Source organism: Poecilia reticulata, chromosome 3 (genome assembly GCF_904066995.2).
Source record: "Poecilia reticulata chromosome 3, P_reticulata-male-v2, whole genome shotgun sequence".
NCBI classification, from domain to species: domain Eukaryota; kingdom Metazoa; phylum Chordata; class Actinopteri; order Cyprinodontiformes; family Poeciliidae; genus Poecilia; species Poecilia reticulata.
The window spans coordinates 16,355,990-16,379,184 of record NC_088832.1 but is presented as its reverse complement, the minus strand read 5'-3'; the positions used below and the strand labels follow the sequence as shown (position 1 = coordinate 16,379,184).

At 39.3% G+C, this 23,195-nt stretch overlaps 1 protein-coding gene across 3 annotated transcripts; it reads left to right on the top strand.

The window, feature by feature from the left end:
* Positions 1-96: 96 nt before the first annotated feature.
* On the top strand, positions 97-21,628 carry strc1 (stereocilin 1). Of its 3 annotated transcripts, none has more exons than XM_081605147.1 (29): positions 97-3,375; positions 4,874-5,566; positions 5,647-5,671; positions 5,999-7,334; positions 7,998-8,807; positions 9,549-9,614; positions 9,717-9,827; positions 9,925-10,079; positions 10,958-11,144; positions 11,802-11,917; positions 12,333-12,462; positions 12,555-12,737; positions 13,577-13,612; positions 13,708-13,896; positions 14,076-14,216; positions 14,598-14,656; positions 14,930-15,065; positions 15,154-15,242; positions 15,570-15,705; positions 16,276-16,472; positions 17,648-17,738; positions 17,961-18,132; positions 18,853-19,028; positions 19,143-19,298; positions 19,520-19,662; positions 19,765-19,913; positions 20,541-20,638; positions 20,777-20,915; positions 21,066-21,628. In XM_081605147.1, exons 1-29 carry the CDS (start codon positions 3,333-3,335, stop codon positions 21,146-21,148), a joined length of 6,045 nt encoding a protein of 2,014 aa, XP_081461273.1. In that variant the 5' UTR covers positions 97-3,332; the 3' UTR covers positions 21,149-21,628. The 3 variants fall into 3 exon arrangements, with proteins under 3 accessions (XP_081461273.1, XP_008403403.3, XP_081461274.1); XM_008405181.3 differs by having other exon boundaries at positions 13,705-13,896; XM_081605148.1 differs by lacking the exons at positions 97-3,375; positions 4,874-5,566; positions 5,647-5,671 and having other exon boundaries at positions 5,888-7,334; positions 13,705-13,896; positions 21,066-21,625.
* The last annotated feature ends 1,567 nt before the right edge of the window (positions 21,629-23,195 follow it).

The window sequence follows — 23,195 nt, the reverse complement described above, 5'->3', positions numbered from 1 at the left end:
CATGGGTGCGTATTCACAACAGTCCACGTATGACTTAAACTTTAAATTAGTCTGGGAAGTTAAAGCTTCGCTCTCAATCGAAGTCATGATAAATTGTTGTGATCGCCTTACTGTAGGCATGTTACTCCTTAATTATCGGGACTAATCCTAGCTGTAAATTGTGAAAATTAGCGGGCATTCATTTTCAGACGGTCTCGACATGTTTTCAGTAGTAACTTTTACTTTGTCATCTAACTGTAATCAGTATTGTCTTTTCCTCTTAATCAAGTGTTCTGGCTAAAAATCCGTACTCTTTTCTTTAAGTTGTACTGTGTCATTTAAAGGCTCTATCGGTAGCATCATGATAAATGTAGCACATCTTTGCCAGTGTTAACGTCTGCTCACGGCTGACACGTTGCTAGATCTCAGATCCAGTTTATTTGAATCCCCCCGCCCCCATTAAACATTTTTTGCAGTAAAATTAAAATGTTGTTCAAGAGTGGCAACATAAGAATGCTTTATTTCCTCTTTTAGCTCATTTCAGCCTGAACTTTTTGGCCAAACTAACACGTTGGTGTCGGTGACGACAGAAAACTAAACGGTCACAGTCGACTGCTGAAAAGTTTGCGCTCATCGTTCGTCTTTTTTTTTTTTTTTTTTCTCGTTTGTGTTCAGATGAAATTATCGTGCATTTTGCGTTAAGTGAAATGTGAGTGTTTTTAGTTGCCTGTACAGTGCCATGCAATCTCTGTTCTCCCAAGCTTCTTCTTTGGGCAATAATTGTGCAATTGTCCTAAAACAAAAAAGTTAATGGCAAAGAGAGAGACAATCAAACCTTCTCGGTCTGCAGACATTGAAACACAGACGGTGGGTGCTGTGTGCGTTGTTTGACTTTGTCTCCATGTGTAAACTTTCCCAATCAAAACCTTAATCTTTCAGCGCAGAAGTTGTCTCCCATCCGCTTAGTTGGTTGCCTGAATTTGCCTTTTTTTTGTGGGGTGTGAGGACGAGGACACAGTGATGTTTAATCAGAATGTTTTGAGTAAATATGTTCTGACTATGAATGTAAACTACACATGGGGTGAAGGCTTAAAAACATCTTTCCAAATATTCTGTGTTGTGCTTTGGCTTCGTCACTGAAAAAAAAAAAAGAAAGAAACTGGCAGCATATACATGTTTAAGAACTTTAAAAAAAAAATAAAAGTAAGGAAATTATTCAAATGCACTTGGAATGGAGACATTTCTCAATTTCAGCAATCCTGACTGCCATCTTTATGCAAGCCTCACTTCCTGTGTGTGATGTTTTCCCAGCTCGCTTGTTCCCTCAGTTTGACGGTGTGCTATTTTTGTGTTGCTGCCTTTCTGAAGGATCAGAGGGGGAGGCATTGGAGACTTTTCATTCAGCTCATTTTTATGTGCATTACCAGTTTATTGTACACCGAGTGTTGTACAATACATGCAGCTTCTTGTATGGAAAAAAAAAAATCCTTAAAATAAGGAAAATCTTTTGTATTTTTGATTCTTTTTTTAAAAAGGCATGACATATCTACTTTAAATGTATTAATGAAGATTTAACTTTACATCAGATGGGGTGTTTTTTTTTGTTTTTCTTTCTTCCTTACGGATATCTGTGTTTTAGTTTAGGACTGTCAAAGAACGGTTAAACTTAGCATGTAGACAATACAGCTTGCTTTGTGGGGAAAGTCGTGAAACAAATCGAAATCGTGACATTTTTCTGCAAAAGAGTGCTCCTGTTAATGATTTGATTTTATTTTATACCAATATCCGTTAAGCCATTTTACTTGCAACAATTGCTGTTTGTGCTGACGATGTATTTAATGTTTTCAGACATCTTTGTTATCTGTCAGGCTGTATGCTATTGTAAAGTGTATATACAGTTACATTGAATTTCTGAAACAAAGTTTTAAAATGAAAAAAGACTCGTTTCTTTGGTTTTTATTCCTGCTCACTATTTTAAAATGACTTGTATCTGCATTATATTTACTCGCACATTCAGGTGATGAGCTCAACATACTCAGCCTAATTTAAAACTTATAGGAGTTGACCTCAGAATGAATTTTGCCTCTGGTTTTTCATTGTACAAATTAATTGAATATTTAAAATATTACACTTACTCTGCTCTTCAGACAAGTAAGATGGATTATTAGGATAATAATTCTTTAGATTCACTTGACATTGCATGCCGCTCATAACCTTACATTTGTTACTCCAATACAAATGGTTAATATACAATGTACAGGTTTGTAGATTTTAGTTTGATTTGATGTCCAGCTCAAGGTTGTCTTTGTGAGTTTTACATGTTTAATTGTATATCCCCAATTTGGAGCATTCATGCATAAAGTCAAACAATTTACAATTCAATTAAAACTTTCATTGCAGTCAAGCATGGACAAAAAATTACAAGCTTTCAATGTACAAACTTGGAGAAATACCCCCAAACACTCGCAGATGTAAATGAAGTGAACAATGGTTCTAAACAGTATCAATTGACACTTAATTGGGCACTAAATACAAACGTATGCCACACTTATCAGTTTCTTTTGATTTTGAAAACCATGGAAACCATGTTTCTTTGCGTTGCTCCATCATCACATAAAATCCCAATATTATACTCTGAGGTTTGCACTTGTGATTTGTCTAAAACTGGAAAAGTTCAAGAGGTACACGTAGCTGTGCAAACGTCATTTAAACCTCAGGTGCTTAAATAAGAACAAATAAGACGCGTTTTGTTAAAAACTAAAGCCGTATAGTTGCTTATCTACATATTTCTTCCATCACTTTCTCTGCCAGTTAACATCTTCCCGGTCAGCTTGTAAATGGGAGTTGCAGGCCGCTGATCAAAGCGTCGGCAGCAGCTGTCAGGTATCTCCTCCAGCGGTCAGTCTGGTGTCTTCTGACTCCTCTGGCTGGAGTCAGGTTCCAGACGGAAGATTTAATCCGCACGCTCTGTTAATAATGCAGCATCGATTGATGTGCTTGTTGTCAAAATCCCTCCTGCGTTTCACAGCCCTCATTTCTCACCTCCATTTCCCCGTTCCAGGTCTCTTTAATTACGCCCCAGTCGGATCGGGTGCAGAGTTGCAGGTGGAGGTGAGGAGCCCGTTTCTTCTCAGAGCACAGAGGGATCATCTACTGAATGGGCATCAAATGCTGAGAGGGGCTTAATGCATGTTACTGTGAAAACATTTACAGTCTCATCCAATATGAAACCTCTTCTTCATCCAGTTCTGCCTCAACTAGATGTTTTCTCTGTAGTAACAGGATAACGCAAAAATAATTTTTAAAAACTTGTATTCAGTTGGAGTTATTGCCCGCCTTCTTCTGAGGACGAAATGTGGTCTTCACCAGCTGTTTGTATGGTTTGCATCCTATTTGGTAAGTTAAATAAGTTAATAATGATGCTGAGAACTTTTTCACTGACCATTTTATGTGTCAAAAAAGAAAATTCTTGAGAACAAAGCGCTAGTTTGTCTCCATTCCTGCCTATTTAATTTAACACCTGGAACAATTTTAGAAATCTTAGGAGTCGACAGCAGAGTCATGAATGAGAAAAGAGGTGGCACATGTAAAAAATAAAATCAGTTAAAACTAGATGCTTTGATTTTTGTTGCGGTCATAAATAACCAAATATGACAAAGTCTCATGCTTTTTTCTATTACTTTTTTGTATGAATACATTCTTTTGGAGCTAATTTGACATCCACTATAGTGAACTCTATTGACAAAAACGAGCAGCTGAGAGGAAATTTTCACCGCAATATGAAGTTTTTTTTTTCTTTCTGCGTGACTAAGATCTGATAACCTTTAGAAGTAAAAGCAAAGATAAGACTGTTATATTATTAAGTGGTTCTATCCCTTAATTCATAAAGTTCTTACCAGAATTATTGCTATTAATTTGCTACCTCATCATCTTCGTTTCATCTAATCTGACTCTCGCTCTTGATTTTTCACTGTTCAGTGGTGAATTCTCTGTTTTTATGCCCTGATTTACATCTAGTTCTTTGTTCCATTCCTTGTCTCATCACATCTTTTATTTTGGGGGTTTGCAGCATGTGTGGTGCATAGCTGTATGTAGTATGGGGAGCATTTTGATGGCAAAACTAACACTGACATGTCGGAAGTAACTGATCCGTTAAAACACTGGAACAAATGTGGCTTTACATTTATTCCTGTAGCTGTTGTAGCAGCAAAGGTGCTTTCATCCTTTGCTGCATACACCCACTCACATCCAGATGCATTTACATTCCAAATGTGCTTCTTACAAGTAATTTGGCACCTTTATGGTACGTAGGGTTCAAATTCATGAATTTCCATCACAGCATAGTAAAATGTCTCTCGGTATGCTTCTTACATTCTCAGAGACGCATCGTACTGCAGAACTCTTTCAGTGCAAGGATGGATTTGCAGATCTCCCATAATGTGGCAATACTTTGTTCTGGTTGTATATTAATATTCAATCCCAATAGGAAATTCTCGGTTCACTCTGTTCAAAGTTTTTCAGTGTTAGTGTTGCTTTAGGAATTCTTTTTTAAATATATGAAAATAGCTTTTGAAAATGCCGGATAGAGTTCAGTCGACATTGTTCAGTGACTACAGTTCTTGCTTTTTTAGTGTTGTCATGACTTGATAATGTATTTTAATATTTATCACCATACAGAAAAAGCACCTTATTGTATCAGGATTGAAAGTAAGTCTGGAACCTTGGAGGCATAATATAGAGAGATGGAAGTGGTTTAAAACTTTTGAACAGTATTGAGGTTTAGACACTATTTCACACAATTTTTAGTTCAAATAGACCTTAATGCAATTGTTGTGTGTATATATTTTGTATCGTGATGCTTCTGAGGAATTTATTTATCTTCTTATTTAAACAGGGATGATATGTAATGTCAAGCTAGTGCGTTCACAAGCCAGATTAGCCGCGAGACAAACCAACGTGACACCCGCTGAGAACAGCAAGTTAGAGGAGGACATCCAAAAAGTTATTAAAGAAATCCACTCCCTCTCTGCTGGAAACACACGCAACTTTGCCATCCCTTTCTCAAAGGAGCCCCTCAACCTCAATATGTATTATAGCATCCTGAGTAACCTCAACAGTCTTCTCCAACCACTGATGAAAGAGGGATTCTTTGATGACCTGCCCAAAATCCTGGTTTGCCTTCTCTCAGAGAGGCAAGACTGTGGGCTAATGGCAGAGCTAACAAAGACGGTGTCTCTGGAGATGACCCAGCCGCTGCAGATGTTTTTCTCCTCGCTCAAATCTCAGACATGTACTCCACTGACCACCGAAGGAGAGACAAGGAGCTTCTTTGGGACCTACCTGAACATTGGGGACACATTCACTGCAGCATTCAGTGGCTTCCAGCAGATGTTCATCAATATGCTGTCAAACCTTACGCTGTCAGAGAACTTGACGAAAATTCTGAGCAGCCTTCTCGATTCTCTTGCGGCAAATGTGTTGCATTTCACAGCTCTGTTTCTTGACACACCACTGGACTATGTCAGAATAGCTTTAGAGTTTGGAATCGAGGTCCCATCTCCGGACGAACAAGATACCTGCAAGCAAGGTGAAGTATGTCTTTATTTGATTACAACATGAAGGGTTCTATGTATCTGGGCTAATTATTGCTATCCTTTTATTCTGCAGGAGATCTGAAGCAGCTAATTATGTGGTGAGTCATTAGCTGTTCACTGGCTCTGCTAACAAAACACTACCTGAAAAAAATAGATTGCTTTTTAAATGAAGTTCATTTTTGGTTGCAAATTCTAATGTAAAGCAATCCCACAAAAACCTGTATGGTTTTGAATTCAGGTTTTTGATTCTTAAAAATATTTAAAATGTTGGTAATGTTACCAAATTCACATTAGAAATTGTAAAAATGTGCAGATCAGGAACAGAAAAGCAGTACATCACTACTAGTGCACCTCTTAATCTGTAAGTTTCAAGTAACTTTCTATTGTTTTGCAGCAAAATGATTAATAATTGGGTGTTTTTTCAGGGGACTAAAGCACAATGTGAGTTGGTCTTTTGGCATGCCACTTGTTGACATCCTCCTGGAAACCTTCCTGCCCTCAGATTCAGGACCAGAGTGCCAGATTCCTTCCAGCCTCCTGTTCCAGCGCAGCGCATCACAGCTTAACAATCACACCTACGTCAACTACGAGATCTCGTGTGATCATCGCAACCTGGCTGCTCTCAATGACACTTTGTGTGCTGATGTCCTCATGGGTTTAGGAAATGGATCATCTCTGATAACATTTTGCCAGGCCCTGAGCTCCCTGAGCAGCAGCCAGCTGGCGCTTGTGTGGAGCAACATGTGTTATATTTTTAAGGCGCTGTTTTCTCCACTCGTCACCAAGTCGTCTGACTGCGTGGTTGGGGACGTGCAGCCTTCGGCTGTCTCCAGCCCTCTGAATGAGTCTCAGTTGGTCTCTCCATCTGCTCTCCGTCGAGCCGCCAGGGAGGCCTCAAGCCTCCGACAGCTCACCTGTGACTACAGCAGCTGGGTGAACAACACTGTAGATGCTGCTCTTGTGACTTTCTGCAGTGATATTGAACAGATGCAGTTTGTGGGGCAGGTCTGTAACAATGCTTCACTGATGAAGAAATTGCTGTCAGATCCGAAGAACCGTTGGCTGTATGCATTTTGTTCCAAATCCTCTGCCGGCGCCGCATACCTGGTGAGTCATTTCTGCATGTACGAGCAGTGGCTCAACCAGCCTGCTCAGGTGGTGGACTCCGCCCTGTTGCAGTTCTGCTTAAGCTTTGATGCTCCAAGACTGACCAGTCTAATCTGTGAGCACACTGGATTCTTGATGCTTCTCATCTCCAATCCTGACAACTGGCCGCTGATGCCCAACTGTTCAGGCTTATCTCCACCACTGTTCACCTATCCTGAGTTAGAGCCGGATGATTGCCGGTACTCAGAGTGGCATGACGTGATGCAGATTACCACAGCCATTTTGTCAAAGTGCATCCTCATTGATCAGAGCGGATTCGCAAGAGAGGTCTGTCAGAACAAAACGTTTCTGAACAGCCTTCTGCAAAATAAAGAGATTGCGTGGCTCGAGTCCCACTGCAGCACCTCTATGGTTTCTCCTCCCCCTGGGCCAACGCAGTCCTTTAACCTGGCAGCATGGTGCGACTACCACAACTGGGCTGAGAAGCAGGTAGACGATTCAGTCGTCGGTCTCTGCTGGCAGAACGATCAGGTTACCTTTCAGGAGAACGTGTGCTGCAAGGCAGCTGTGTTTGAAAAGCTTCTGGAAAACCCTCTGAACAAATGGCTCACATCTGTCTGCACCGACATGGAGGAAATAACCGTGACACCAGAGGTGAGTACCTTCTAAGGTAGTATTTAACAAAATTAAAATACTTATTTTAATTTAGTTTAATGGAAGTTTTCAAAAACTCTAAAACCACAAAAAGGTGACTGGCATGCTTTGTAATAATCCATAAAAATAGTTAGCCAAACAAAAACTAAGCTTTTAAAGTTCATTTTAATGCAATGTATTGTGACGTGGAAACAGTCAATAAAGTAAATAAGAAGCCTGTAGATCTTGTTTATACTAAAATACACAATTTGCTTCGAGGATGTAATGTGCAACATAGTTAAGGGTGTATAAAATTATTTTTTCCCCTGAGTTTCCATTTTCTCAGTGACAGATTTCTGTCCAAACCAGCTCAGAAACATCTGGTCTGTATCTGATTATAGGAAGGCAGATCTCAAAAACCATTTATGCCATCTCAAGAAAACAACTATAAATTGTGTATGGATATTTACAAAACTATTAGTTTGTATTAGACAATTATTGATATGAAAGCCTACAGTTACTTACTATTATGATTATATTGGTCCACGGCCCTTTACCAATAGTTTAATTAAAGCACAGTATAACCTACTTCAGTCCATATTAAGACTTTATTCATTTAAAGAAACTCAGGATGCTTGTTTTGTAATAACTTAAAGTCTTTGTCGTATGTTGTCTGTCCTTTAGGTGTGCAAGTACTCTGACTGGACCCATCCCATCATCGTGGACATGACTGATCTTGCTCTGTGTGCTGAGATTGACCCACAGAACTTCACTTCCAAAGTCTGTGCTAATAGCACAGTCCTTCAGAACCTGCTGGCCAATCAGGACAACGCCTGGCTGAGACGGTACTGTGGCAATTATTCAGTGATTCCTACTGCAGGAGGACAGACCATCCAATCTGTATTCAAAGCCTCTGAGCAGTGTCTATACTCCAACTGGATCACTTCTCTTCCAAATGCGACACTCCTGGTTCACTGCTGGGAGAAAGACCAGGCCAATTTCATCTCATCTATTTGTCCTAATGCTGGCGTCCTCTTGGTTTTGTCCTGGGAACCTTCCACAGCCTGGGTGAGCAGCATGTGTACGGTTTACACCAACCACACCACCTACCCCAACAACAACAGCACCACTACAGAACCCAGTGATTGTGCATCACAAACTCTGATCAAACAGTTCAGCTTCATGTGCCCACAGTACTTCATCCCAGACTGTAAGCCTTGCCCCGGTCAGAACACGGTTTTGCAGATGATCGTGCGCTGCTGGGTGGAGAGACTGAACTCCAGGATGGAGGATCTGCTGACTACACCTGTGACTGAAGTGTTGAATCGGGCGGTTGTTGCAACTGTGGTGATCCTGCTGGCTGTGGAGGACTCCATGGGTCCCATATGGCAAGTCAACAACACCATAGGACAAAGTGCTCTGACATCTGTTGTTGACTACTTACAGAGAGAAACCAACCAGGACAGGAAGAAGGTGTTGCTACAGTGTTTCGGGGTAGGTAGTAGATTCTGCTGAGAACTGAGGATAACGATAATGTGTTGAAACCTGTTGAATGGTTGGCAGTACTAAAGATTAGACACAAAGATTGACATATTTTCTGTGTAGCTCTGCTTTTAGTTTATTATTGATGTAAACATGCATCAAATCAGTTTTCATTACTACATATGCACATTTGACCTCCAGCTTGTTGCTGGTGTCTGATTACTGTAATTGATACTGATGTGATAAGACTTTGAAGCCTGGTGTAATCTCTACATGGTTACACCTAAGTTAACAATTACTAGTGTTGTGAAAACAACTGGGGTCATTGCCTCATTTCGTCATGGTTTGAAACAAAGGAGACAACCTTTTTTTTAATTAATTTTATTTAGGCAACAGGTTTAGGAAAGAACCAGAAATGTGGGCTCTACTTAGAATTTATGACTTCTGAATTTATGACTTCTGAAGCCTCTTTCCTCTGAAAGAGGAAAGAATCAGTTCCCCTGATATTGGTCACATAAAAGAAATATCCTGAAAATAGTGGGGGGGGGGGGGGGGGGGGGGGGGGCAGAGGGGGAATAAGAAAACTTAAAATTTTCAGTAGGAGTGCCCCTTCAGATCACAAAAATGTTTAGCATATTCCTCTCTGAAGGAATAACTAAAGTAATCTTCAATACATTTTTACAGTAATGTATGCCAACAGTATACCAGTCACAAGTGCTGTAAAACTTGTCTGTGTGTGTGTTCTTGCTGCAGACAGTTCTCAGCAGACTGCTGCAGACATCAAGAGGTGTGAATGGCAATGAACTCTTTTTAATCAAGGTTGGACACATCCCCAATCTCAATGTTGCTCCATGATTCAATGATCTCTTACTATTTGAGTTTGACCTCTCTTGGTGTTTGTGTTGTTCTCCTTCTGTTTAGGAGTACCTCAGCTTGCCTTTGAGAAGCTTGCAGCCGGTGCTGGCTGCAGCTCATATCAGCACCGTCAGAGTAATCCTTCAGTATTACAACAGTTTCAAGGGCACCATACAGGTGGTTGAACTTTCCATTTTAACATTCCTCAACTTCTCATTATCTTCTCAGTGTATTGTATGTTCACCAACTGCATTGTTGTTGCTCAATTTATCAGTTATCTAAAGAGTACCAGTCGACCATGGTGTCAGTGATACTTAAGACCCACCTGGCAACAGATAACAAACTTCTTCTTGACCTGGGTTCTCTGCTGGTCGCAGTCAGTCCAGATGATATCAACACATTTCCCTCCTTACAGAACAATGTCAATTTGTAAGTAATAACTTCAGCTTTCATTTTTGTTAAGGGTAATGTCCATGAGATTATTTGGATTCAATAAAGCTTTGGTTTAATCCAACAAAAGCAATAGAAACAAAACAACTTCAGAGGGATCATTTTGCTGTTGGTGTTTTTGGTAGATTGAAAGAAACTAATGAGAGTAAATAATTTCTTCATCATAGGTTGTGAGTGAGAAAATACCTAACAATCAAGTTGTTTCCATCTTGATTGTTTTCAAGAAGGTTAATTTTGTGTGGACACAGCACTGATTCCTCCAAGAAATCATAAGCCCTTCATGTCTGAATTACAGGGATTATTTGGTTATATATCCAGTTATATTTAATAATGAAATCTCACTTGCTTACATACATACATTGTATATTTCTCTGAACACATCTCTGGTGTCAGACGTCTGTGAGAACTAATGTCTCATTGTGCCACAAGGCGACAGCCACATGCATTATGGATAGAAAGTAAAGGAAGCTCGCTCACTGACTAGATTTCAATCTTTGGAAAGCCTGTGTTTCATGTACTATTCTACCTAAAGAAATATTTTCTTGGACTTTTGGAAATCAAGCCTGAATCCAACACTGCAAATCAGTATGCCTGCAATAATACATTAAGTGAGGCAAGCTTAGGTTATAACAGTTTGGTTTTGTTCAGACTGTTATGACAGTAAATGTAATCATTAAAACAGCTGAGCATTAATCTATTAACAAAAACTACATTCTAAATGTGCCTCAAACTTTCAAATGGCTCATTATAAAACTGAGCCTTGATGTCGGATTTTGTAATGATCTTTAAAAAAAAAAGGCTGTAGTAAGCATTTCACAAGCTTTTGCAACATTTCTGATGCTTTTGTTTCCTCCTAGGCTGGAGACCATTAACGCAAACTTGTACAGAATGAGCCTGGCCCAGCAGGAGGCCTTTGGCTTGTGGTACAGCAAAATTGTATCTCCCTCCAACATCACTAGAGGTCAACAATCACTCATCAGGGACACAGGAAACCTGATCGCCTATTTGCCTTTCCACCTCTTCCAACACCTCTCAGCTGCTCAGGTAACGTCCCTTTGAGCTCTGACACCCTGATGGGGAATCTGAGAACCCAGGACACCGTTCGATTAGCCGTGGGGCACAACAAAGCTGCGTCTCACCAGCCGCCCAAAAGAAAAGCGCAGACTCTTCTAATGTCTGCTATTGCTATTAGAAGTAATCCTCTTATGGAAATCGTTTAGAAAGTAAAACACACTGAACTGTGCACTTGACGTAATAATTGGTTGTTCTATGTTTGGTGGCCATGTTTCCATTATGTTTGCAACATCTGGTGGTGAGTCTTGGAGGAACTTTGGTCTTCATTTCTTTAAGGAATTGTTTTAATTCAGCCACACAGAAGAGTTACCAATCATCAACATCCTGATGATTTTTATCTGGACTTTGACAAGACCCCTCTTTAACCTTCAATTTGTTTATCCGTTACCCCGTTATAACATTAAGAAATGTTCTAAGAGCTCAAGTGATTTAGTGCAAAACCGTGAATAAATGTAAACAAATTAAATGTTAGATTTTCCTAGGTTTTCTGTATCTATACATTTTTAATTTCTTTTTACATCAGGAATGCTAATCCTGATGGTGGACACTGTATTACACCACTGTAAATGTTACAGCCTTAATAACTGCAATATTTACAATATTTCAATGCTTTATGTTTATCTGCAGCTGTTGGATGGACTGGATGTGCTGCAGAGAAACACCCTCTCACCGCTAAAGCAGGATTTCATCGCCAACAAACTTATTAGGACCTACAGGAACATGACAGCTCAGGATCTCATCAGGTCAGGAAAACATGTTGGATTATTTTTTATATTATTTCATCGAGAAGACAATATTATAGACATGTAAAACTTGTGCAACAAGTGGTTATTATAATTTTATCATATAACAACTGAATATTGTTATATGATGAAAGCTATAATGAATGAGCTATATGAGAAATAATAATAATAATAATAATAATAATAATAATAATAATAATAATAATAATAATAATAATAATAATAATAAAATCATCATTTATCTTAAAGTAGTGGGAAAAATGACCATAGCTGCACTTGAGAAGATTGCTATTAATTCATGAAAATATTAACTTTTTCTGAAAGTGTTTAGTGCTAAGATGACATGTTCATGTTTTTCCTTTCTGTAGGGTTCATGATCTCCTGATGTGTGTTAAAACAATGTTTCTAATTTCAGATTGGGAAATCTCTTGTGCCTCGCAGAAGCTCAAGATCTCCTTGTTTACAAAAACACTGAGGTCTTCCAGGTCATCCAGGAGATTATTATGAACTGCACACTCAGTGGACTCAGTGTGCCCAGCCAGCTGGTAGGAGTGGATCATTCGCTTCTTTCCTTATTGTTTTTTTTTAAAATATGTATGAACATGGAACAAAAAAAGACAAGTCATTCTTTTTCCAGGTTTCAGATCTCTTACTGAGCAACCCAGAGTTTAAGATCCCATCCTCGCTCAGTCCTGACCGACTGGAAGAGGTCGCTCCACTCCTGCCCCTGCTGGGCGTAACTTTCCTGAATGGTCTGACGACGTCCCAGTTGCTCGCCACTCTTCCTGTCCTCAGCACCGTACCGTTTACTCCAACACAGGTAGAGTTTAACTGGACCCTTTCAGTCTGCAGCTGTTGCTTTAAAGAACCTTAAATAAAATTGACTCCTCTTTGTTTTGACTAGCCATGATTAGAATCTGAATTAAGAATATAATCGCAAAGACCTTATAGCTGTCAGTGGCCATACCTTACTGACAGCAGTCCAGCTATTTGAGGTGTTCTTTTTGCAGCTGATACAATCAAAGAAACCGTTGCTTGGTTTCTATTCAGGGGGCTGAATAGTTTTGACACTAAAGTGGTCAATCAAAGTTGGAGTTAAGTGTTGATTTAAAAAAATAAACTGTTGTAATTTAGGGTTGCACAGAGGCGCAGTTGGTAGCTCTGTCACCCTTCAAAAGAATCCTGTTTTTAGATGCTGACCTGGGATCTTTCTGCATGGAGTTTGCATGTTCTCCTTGTGCATGTGTGGGTTCTCTCCAGGTACTCCGGCTTTCTCCCGCAGTCCAAAAACATGACTTTTAGGTGGACTGGTTTCTTTAAATTCTCCTTTGGTGTGAGTGTTTATGTGCATGTGTGATGGTGCTGTCTGTCTCTGTGTTGCCGTGCGACGGACTGGCAGCCTGTTCAGGATGTACCCCGCCTCTCGCCTAATGACAGACAAGCCCCAGCACCCCTGGCAACCCTGCAAGGATAAGTGTGCAAGATAATGGAGTAGTTTTTTTAAACTACTCAAGATATTCTTGTTGAAAACACCTTGGCATTTTTTATTGTATCAACAAACTTATTTTGCAGTGGTGGTTGGATAACCTTCTGTGTAGCTAAATAAGCTGTAGGGGACTAGGTTAACAGCAGCTTGTGTTCATTCTCTGTCTTCTAAAGGCCTCCATAATAATGGACAAACTTCTAACTAACGCAGTGAGTTACTACTTAAACTCTTAATAGACTGAATGCTGTGTGGACAAGCTCGGTGTCGTGTGCAGCCTGACGCCGCCCTTCCCTCTCCCCAGCAGATCCCAGTCCAGCTGGAGGAGCTCGGTTCCCTCATTGTTGGTGTAAAGACAGAGACCCTCCTGTCTCTCACCTCTGACAAACTGCTCTCCGCCTTGAAGGTCTTTGCTCAACACACTCCCGCTCGCTGCCGGCCATACACGTCTGTCTTCTGTGCGCCGGAAGCAAACGCCATTGCCACGAAACTATGGGTACTGACGATACGAGGCTTATTCACACTGATGTCATGTGTTCAGTACAAACATGTTCTGTTTGAAAGTTCGAATTTGAATAGAAGATCAAAAAAAAAAAAAAAAAAAAAATTGAAAATCAAAGATTTAGATCTTTATTTATAGAAGTGATTTGCAACATGATTTTTTTTTTTTTTTAGGGCTTCCCTGAAGTTGTCAGCTGGTTGGACAACGTGGAGCCTCTGCTCAGATGGACGCCTCTGATATGTATCCTTCCAAGAATTCCGCTTCTTGTGAAAAATCTCTCCAATACCACCACGAAAGCCTGGAAAACACAGCAGGTATCGCAGAGCTGCCACTGAATTTGAAAACGTATAAAATTACTTTAGAGATTTAATATAAAATTCTGCTTCAACTGTAATCGAAGCTCAACACATACTCACCTGCTACCTACCACACACACACACACACGCGCGCGCACGCACACACCCCCACATGCTCTCTGTGCATACATCAGAGATGTTTTCAATTTTTACAGGATTGACAGCGCTAACGTCAGAAATGTTTGAGTTCTTTGTGCTTCCTCAGAATAGTAATTATTGAGCAGTTAAATTATCCAAACAACTTGCGTTTTGATGCCACTTCATGCATGTATGACATCTTGAAAATTAACAGAAATGAACATGCATTAAAACCTTTTTTTTTTCCATTTTATCCTACAGGCTCAAGCAATTGTCAAGGCGGTTAATACCAACACAAATCAAATCAAGCAAAATTTTCTGTAAGTATATTTTGGTTTCTGCTATGTGGCATTCTTTGGTTTTATAAATAAAAAGAGTAGCAGGAATGTTTCTGTTTTCATTGACCAAAATGCCACATGTGTGACGTGCTTTGCATCATCTTTACTGTTCGACTCTCTCGTCTCTGTGTGTGTGTGTGTGTGTGTGTGTGTGCGTGCGTGCGTGCGTGCGTGCGTGCGTGCGTGCGTGCGTGCGTGTGTGTGTGTGTGTGTGTGTGTGTGCGTGTGTGTGTGCGTGTGTGTGTGTGTGTTCAGGAGCCTGGGAACACTGGGTCAGGGTGTGAGCTGCCAGGACCTACACCAACTTTTACAGGCTGATCGGTCGCCTTCTTTTGTAAGGAAGATCTTGGCCCTCCTCAGGCAACAGCCTGGTCTTCTTCACACTCCGCTGGTAATTGTAACAGCATAACCAACACATACCTTTTTACAATGCATGTAATATATATGCATCATGTGTGTTGTTATGTCCTGGTGGACAGAAAAGGTGTGTGATTGAGGAGCTGTACCCACTTCAGTTCTTCGCTGACCTGCTTCAAGATCTTGGAGCTGAAATTGCGTTGTGCATACCGTGAGTCATAAAAACTGCAACTTCTCTCTCAAACGCCTAATATTCATGTCTGTCAAAAAAAAAAAAGAAAAGTTCTGTGAAATATTACTTCAAGTCCTTTGTGTTCTTGTACTGATTGCTGCATGTTGCTTTGTTTTTAAAAAGAGACTGGAATGAGTTTACAATACAGGAAACATGTAAAGATGAGATTGCAGAGCAAGATTTTCTAATTTCTTACTTTGTTGCCTGAAGAGCAATAAAGTAAACTGTGATGTTTCATACATACACATTTTTAGACTGTGTAAATAAAAAGAAACATTATGTATGTATTCATGTCGCTGCTTTCAGGATGGACATCATTAGGTTGTTTCCTGCAGAAATGATGGACATTCTGAGGAAGATGATCGTTGCCTCCCCTCAGTACTTTCTCATGTTAACTAGAATACAGCAGGAGATTCTTGTGGACAAAATCATTCAGAGGATGGTATGTAGACGAACTCCTCCACTCCACCTTATATCACATTAGTAATGTTAAAATTCAAATAAACAAGAATACAGATTTTGAGGAATTAAAACTATTCTAAACAATATTATTCTAAACACTTAATACATAAAGTTTTTTTTTTAAAGATATTTGTGGGGGCTCCAAATCAAAATGTTTCACTATATGATTTCTCAAAGTGGCTTGTCACCTAAACCAAAGAAAAAACTGGTAGTTGTTTCCATCCATATGATCACACAGGAGCACTTTTGTAACACTTGTCTATTTTGAAATGTTGCCAGAGCTTTATCTAAGATCTGCATCTGTAAAAAGGGGTTACAATTGTGGATTTTTCATGTGCAGCAAACTAATTACAAATAACTTATATATTTCTTTAGTTTTGGATAGGAAGAACTGCATTTTCTAAACTCCTGAATTTGGTCACAATTACCGGTATATCAAATTTACACCTAGTTGAGATCAGAAACCTCATTGTTTTATATATGTTACCACAAAGTCAGAAATTGAAGTGCTCTGCTTTATCACTCAGGTGTTTTTGACTTTTCTCTGTAGAACATGTACAGTGGGCCATTCACTGAAGAGGAGTTTCGTTCACTAGACATTCTGGCCCCATTTGTGGGGGATGAAGTTTTCGTTCAGGTGGATCGAAGCTTCTTCACTAAAAACCTGAATTACCTCCAAAGGCTTTGCTACAGCAGCAGCAAGATGGAAATCGTGGCCCGTATTCTGCAAGAACCGACTGTTTTTGGGTAAAGATATCACAGACTGAAAAGAGACTCAAAAATCATTCAACCTATGAGAAACCAAGAGCAATGCTGAAAATGTGAAACGATTGTACAGAGAACTAAAGAGAAACCAAGCTGTTCATAAAGCAAATTTTGAAAACCGCAACTTATCTCAGCTCTAAAGAATTGCTTTAGGTGTTGGAAAAAAATTTGCCTAAACAACTATTCAGTTAGTCTCTTTGCTAGAAAAATACATTGTATATTACAAAGGCTTAAATATGATGTGAGCTTCATTGAAATCTTGATGATATATATGATATATATATATATATATCATATATATATATATATATATATATATATATGATATATGATATATATATATATATATATATATATATATATATATATATATATATATATATATATATATATATATACTTTACCCTGCATGGAAAAGTTATGCTTTATCAAACTGTTAACGTTTTAATTAAGTCAGGCTTCTATTTTCATACATCGTCAAATTGTTAGAGATTTTAACTTCAGTCTGTATGTCTCAAATTCCAGTCATTTCAGACAGTTCTTCCTTACCGAGAAAACTCAGGTTGAATCAGTCTTCTTCATATGACTCCCATGAAAAGTAATCTAAATCCATTTGCAATGTGTTTTGGAGTTAATTAATTAAATGTTATTGTGATTAAAACAAAAACTACCTAGGAAAGTCTGAAATTGCCCCAGTTTTCTTTTTGTAACATCTACAGCTCTAATTTTTTAGAAAACAGTAAAGTTGTGGTTCTTGATAGTTTAAAAAAAAAGATTAAAACATAAGTACGTATAAGAGCATCTGTCCATATTCAAGACAAATTTATACATCAAATTTATTTCTAGATTTGATCAATCTCAGGGTTACACAAAACTTAGGCTAAACACTTAAGGTGGTATTTGTAAGTTTTCCGTTCTGTGCATTTAATTTTGTCTTAACGGAAACTGGGATGCAAATGTTCCAGTTTCTCCTGGGGAAAAGATTAGGTTGAGTATGAATGAAACATGCAGTGATGCGCCATTGGAGGAAAAAAAATGAGCCGTGTTGAATTGTAACTCTTATACGGATGAGTTTCCATGTAAAATTATAAGATTTGAAAGCCTTTGTAGAATGGTGAGCTGTTGAGCTCATGAGGAATTTGTGTACTTGCTTACAGGCCAGTGACGAACTGGACCCAGGACACGCTAAGTGTAGTGGGACGGTTTCTCTTCTTCCTGCCTTCTAACGTTTTGCAGGACTTGCCATTGGTGAGTTCACTGCAACAGATTCTGTAACAGATTCTTTCCCGTAACATATCTATTGTGGGTTTTGCTTGACTGGAACATGATCTGAGGGCAGGTCAGGCATACAAAGGCTGAAAAGAAACCCTTCAGGTGTCGGTTCTCTAGCGTGTTTCGGGATCAGGTGGTGAAGTTCCTGTTTTCCTGTGAGCTACACACAAGATTGTGTTTTTGCTTTTGTTCCCACAGTCACTGATGACAGTGGGGCGCGTAGAGAAGCTGTTCATGAGCCAGCGTCAGTGGGAAGACGGTGACGTGGGGATCCTCTGCTCCAACACGATCGAAAGAAAGGATGTCTTTAGCAAACAGCAGTTTGTCCTGCAGTTTTTCCTGGGCTTCCTTAAAATGAATTCTTTGTCATGTGAGCATCACTTTGGTTCATATAAAGTTACTCTGTGGTACACTTGATGTAAAAAGTGTTAAAATGTGATGTGAAACCATGATAAATGATTTTTTTCCCACTTTAATACAATGTGTATCCTGTACAACTCTGTTAGTGTATAAATCAGAAAAGTATAAAGTTACAGTGACTTTGTTGCATAGATATTCACATCCTTAAATTAACTTTGTAAAAACACCCTTTGATTCGATTTCACCATCCAGTCTTTTCGAGTTTACATTTAACCCAAATTGTAGTGAATCTGTTTTTTTTTTTCCTTAGCATCATTTAGACAACGCCATCTTTGCAGAGAGCTTACAAAAGTTCAAAAGGGTCTCATTATATAAAGATATTAGGCTGACAAAAATATGTAAGGAGCTGCAGGAATTTCTGGTTAGAATTGATTTTATTCTAAATCAATGTATTCTCCATGTGAATGGACGGAAGAGTGGACCTTTAAGACAGAAGCTTTTTCTTCCAAAGAAAACTTGACAACTCATCTTTGTCTAAAAGTTTATGTAAACTACAGAACCAAAGTACAAAGACAGACAACTGAAATTCAATACTGTGCTAAATGCTTAACTTGTTGGGTTAATTTCTCATTGAGGTTTTTATGAACAATAAGAAACCAGTGGATGAACTTAAACGTTGTAGCCCCAGACCACTCTTTTTTTTTTTGTCTCTGTGTTTCTTGTCTCTAAGTGCCTCCAGTTGTTCCTACCTGTGAGATCTTGCGCACCACGGCCCCCTCTGCTTGGACCTCCAGCAGCTTCAGCAGCATGTCTTCATCGGCCTTCTCCAACTGTCTGGAGCTGATAGGCCAGGACCAGTTTTTCGCGTCCTACCAGCGTACCGAGATTCTCAAAAGAGTCAAAAAGGTTAGACCCACCAGGGGGACATACGTCAGTACCTCACAGGCGAGACAGCACTGATGAGTTTTAACATTTGATGTCAATTCCGCCTTCTTCTGGGTCACTCTGCACTATGTGAAGATGTACGGACCCGCCTCCTCCTTCTCCCAGTCTGTGATCGCTCAGCTGGGTGGGATAGCAGTAGAGCTGTCACCAGAGGAGCTGAGTACTCTTCGACTGACAGAGCGACGGGGTATCAGCGCTTTGGGAGCTCTCAACACCTGGAACAAAAGACAGGTAGCCTATTTCTGCACTGTAATGTTTTACAAAATGTATATTTTTTTGTTGTTTTAAAATATTTTGAAGACAAAATTTAGAGGTAGTAATCTTAACAGGACAAAAGTCATCTTTTTTTTTTTTTTTAATATAGCAGCACCATATCATGCTTCTTCACACCAGTTTACATCCTGTTGCTTGACAAGGATTAACCTAACATTATGTTTTGCTCATCTTTCTAGCTGACTGCACTGTTTACCGCCGTGTTAAACTCTACCAAGCTGACACCAAGCAAGCTTGACTCCAGTATGCTGGTGGCCCTGGGCCACATTGTGTGTGGAGCTCAAATCGCAGAGATCAACGCTTTCAACAATGTGGAGTTCAGGTGAGGGCAGGTACCACAAAGAAGGAGCTGTCTTTTTCTCAGCTCAGCGTGGCTCTTGTGTTTACAGTCTTCTTGTGTTGTGTCTCCCCCTGCTGGCTGCAGTAAGGCGGTTCTCTGGCTCGGGAAGCTCAACCTGTCCTGCTCAGAGGAGCAGATGGGGGCTTTGGTTGGGCTGCTCACCCACAGTCTTGCTTTTGGACTCATGAGTTCATGGGGCACAGATGTGTTTATTGAGATTGGAGCTCTAGCAGGTACTGGATCTTTGACTTGAATGTTCAACTTTGACTGATACCTTCAATTTTTCAATAACTCAACCCAAATTATTTGTCATTTATTAGTAAAACAAATTAATTAAAATAAAGTGGGACATTTTCACCCCCCAGGGATTATTCCAACAAATTAGGGTAAAACAAATTACCAATTGGAAAACAAGTTTCATGAAAACTACAAATTATATAAAACATAAAATATGTGCACCTAAAGCTGTAGTATGTACCTTTTTTTTTATCTGATATTTTATATATTTGGTATAATTGTCCCTATGTTGTGACAGGGTGGCATGAGACAGATAATCTGTAAAAAAACAAAAAAAACAAAAAAAAAAACAATCAAGCACATCTATACTGCAGAAATGCACCACTCTTGGTCAAAAAAATAAAAAAGGGTTTGTATTCTTCACTTCCATTGTAACTTTGTTTTAATAACACAGTTTCAACAACCAGCAGAAAAATGTAAACAGTATGCAATTAAAATAACAGTAAAATAAAAACACATACATACAAGCCCTATATAATAAAACTGTGTAAGATCAACTAAAAACAAATAATATAAAAATGCCAACATAGTGAGTATGCTTTTGTCTTTGGAACTGTTCACAGCTGGCCTTCCTGACATTGTCATGTCATCTCTGGTGAAAGAGCAAATCGAAGGAATCTCACCCATGGCTATGTCCATGATACCACCTAAGAAGTTTTCTGTAAGTTTAGATGTTTAATGTTTATCAAAAGCTTCCCGCAGAGTGAGTTTTGCTGCAGTTCTTCCATTAACTTCTCATTTTGTTTTCTGCTGCCGCCATGTTCAACTGCTATCTCATGTGTTTGGCCGTTTCTCCAAGGTGGTATTTCACCAGGACCAGATCAACATGTTCACCTATGAGCAGGCTTATGCATTGACTCCACAGCAGCGCGCGTCTCTGACTGATGTCCAGAAGAGAGCGATAGACATGGTGCTGACTTGCTGGAAAAGAAACATAGGTAAAACACAAAGTCAAAGCCTATGAAATTGTTGTAATACTGATTCCATAGGAATATGTTTAGGGCTGAGATAGCATCCAGCTTTTTGCTGACTTTATGTCACATTTTGCATTGCTTTATATTTGTATTGGTTTCATTGTGCTCCGGCAGATTTGTCAGCAGGGCTGGCACAGAGCCACAGCCCTCTGTGCATCATACTGGGACTGCTGATGGTGCTGGCCATTCGGTTCTGACCCGACACATGAACCCGCTCACTCTACTGGACCAGAAGCTCCATCACGACACCAAAAACACGTCTCATTTACAACTCTGGACTTTGAAACATGACGGTTAATGAAATCACAATGTGTTTTCAGCAGCAATCAATCAGTTTAAAAGCTTTATAGATTAACTCATGGCAGAAAAAAATATGTAGACAGTATTTATTTTTTTATAAGCGTAATTGAATCCATGTTGCCCTAATTTATTACTCTTTATGGGCAATGTCTTAAAGCAACTTCTGTTTCAAACCTACAGATTTATTTATATATATACTTTTCAAATATATACTTTTCAAATGATATATGTTCTAAGAGTGGTAAACCCATTCTAATCTTGCAGTGCGTTTTGCATTGTTGTGGACACTTTACATTATGAATATTAAAGACTAAATTCATCCTGAACTATGTGTATTTATTTATTCTCTACATAATTTCACACTTTTTTCTTTCATTCTCAAGCTACATTCCTGATATTCATTCCTTTATTTATCTGTATAATCCTCCTAAATATTTTATTAGATATCCATCTAATATCTAATACATCTAATACATCCATCCATCCATCCATCCATCCATCCATCCATCCATCCATCCATCCATCCATCCATCCATCCATCCATCCATCCATCCATCCATCCATCCATCCATCCATCCATCCATCCATCCATCCATCCATCCATCCATCCTCTTCTGCTTTATCCGGGGTCAGGTCGAGGGGGTAGCAGCCTAAGAAGGGAGGCCCAGACTTCCCTCTCCCCAGCCACTGGAGAAGGTATGCTACCCTTTTTCCGGCTCAAGACCATGGCCCCGGATCTGGAGGCTCTGATCCGCTTCACACTCGGCTGCGAACTGCTCCAGCGAGAGTTGTAGATCAAGGCCTGATGAAGCCAATAGGACTACATCCCCAAAAAGCAGAGATGCTATCCTAAAGCCACCAAACGGATCCCCTCAAGAACCTTACCCCACACCCTCCCTAAATATATATATAGACCAGCACCTATATATTTAAAGCCCGGGGATTGGTCTGTGTTACCCAGAAAGCAGTTGGGCACAATATCGCAACACCAACACCATGAGTGAAATAATGACAGGGGCAGTACTCAGGGACCTCTTCTTTATTATTATACATCCATATTTGTAGACTACGGAACCAATCGCGTCCCGTATCGGTTCAATACGAGACGCTACATTTAACAGCCAAATACGGGACGGTTCTGTATTTTAAGGGACGGGTGGCAACCCTACTCTCAGGTGTCAAACATGTCTTCCTTTTGCTCAGGAAGACTGCATGTTAGCATGTACTGCTAATTCTATCCACACTACCTGCTGCTGTGGATTGAGTTAGTTAGAGAATCGGATTGTGCAGAATACCTTTACGTGAGTACAGAATCAGATATTTCAAAATTTGCACTATTTGGAGTGCAGAATAGTGCACTTCAGAAAGTGGCTCCCCTTCTTAAGTTTTCTCGCCTCCAGAAAATCTCTGAAAAGGTTTGTTAAGACTCTTTCTGTTATCTCTCTGTTTTTTGGAAAACTTGACTTTATTATTTTTCTTAGCAGCATAGTAACTGCCACAGTCGTTCTTGTCTTGCATTGACTGCTGCTGAACACGTCACCGTCAAGTGCGCCAAGCAGGAACGAACCATTTCATGCAGACCCAAGGGGGTGTTCAGTGTAAATATAGATGTGTGTTTTTTGGACTGGCTGTGAGGGGTAACATTTAATTTTTACTACTAAAAACAATTTTTAAAATACACAATAATATATATATATATATATATATATATATATATATATATATATATATATATATATATATATATAATTGTGTATTTTAAAATTGTATAAAGCTGTTTCAGAGGGGATTATGTTTTACTATTGTCTTATTTTTTTTGCTCATATCGAAATCATAACCCAAATGTGTAAGGCAGTCTCAATAGTAACTATGAGATCCGTTCCATAATTTATATATTTTTTTCAGTAATATGACGAAGCGGGGTGGATTTCATGTTATTCGTGC

Excerpts from the sequence above, each read along its gene's own strand:
- strc1 (XM_008405181.3), top strand. The coding sequence starts at position 3,333 with ATGTGGTCTTCACCAGCTGTTTGTATGGTTTGCATCCTATTTG. Across the intron at positions 12,738-13,576 it reads TACCGTTTACTCCAACACAG|GCCTCCATAATAATGGACAA; the intron begins GTAGAGTTTAAC and ends TGTCTTCTAAAG. Across the intron at positions 13,897-14,075 it reads CCATTGCCACGAAACTATGG|GGCTTCCCTGAAGTTGTCAG; the intron begins GTACTGACGATA and ends TTTTTTTTTTAG.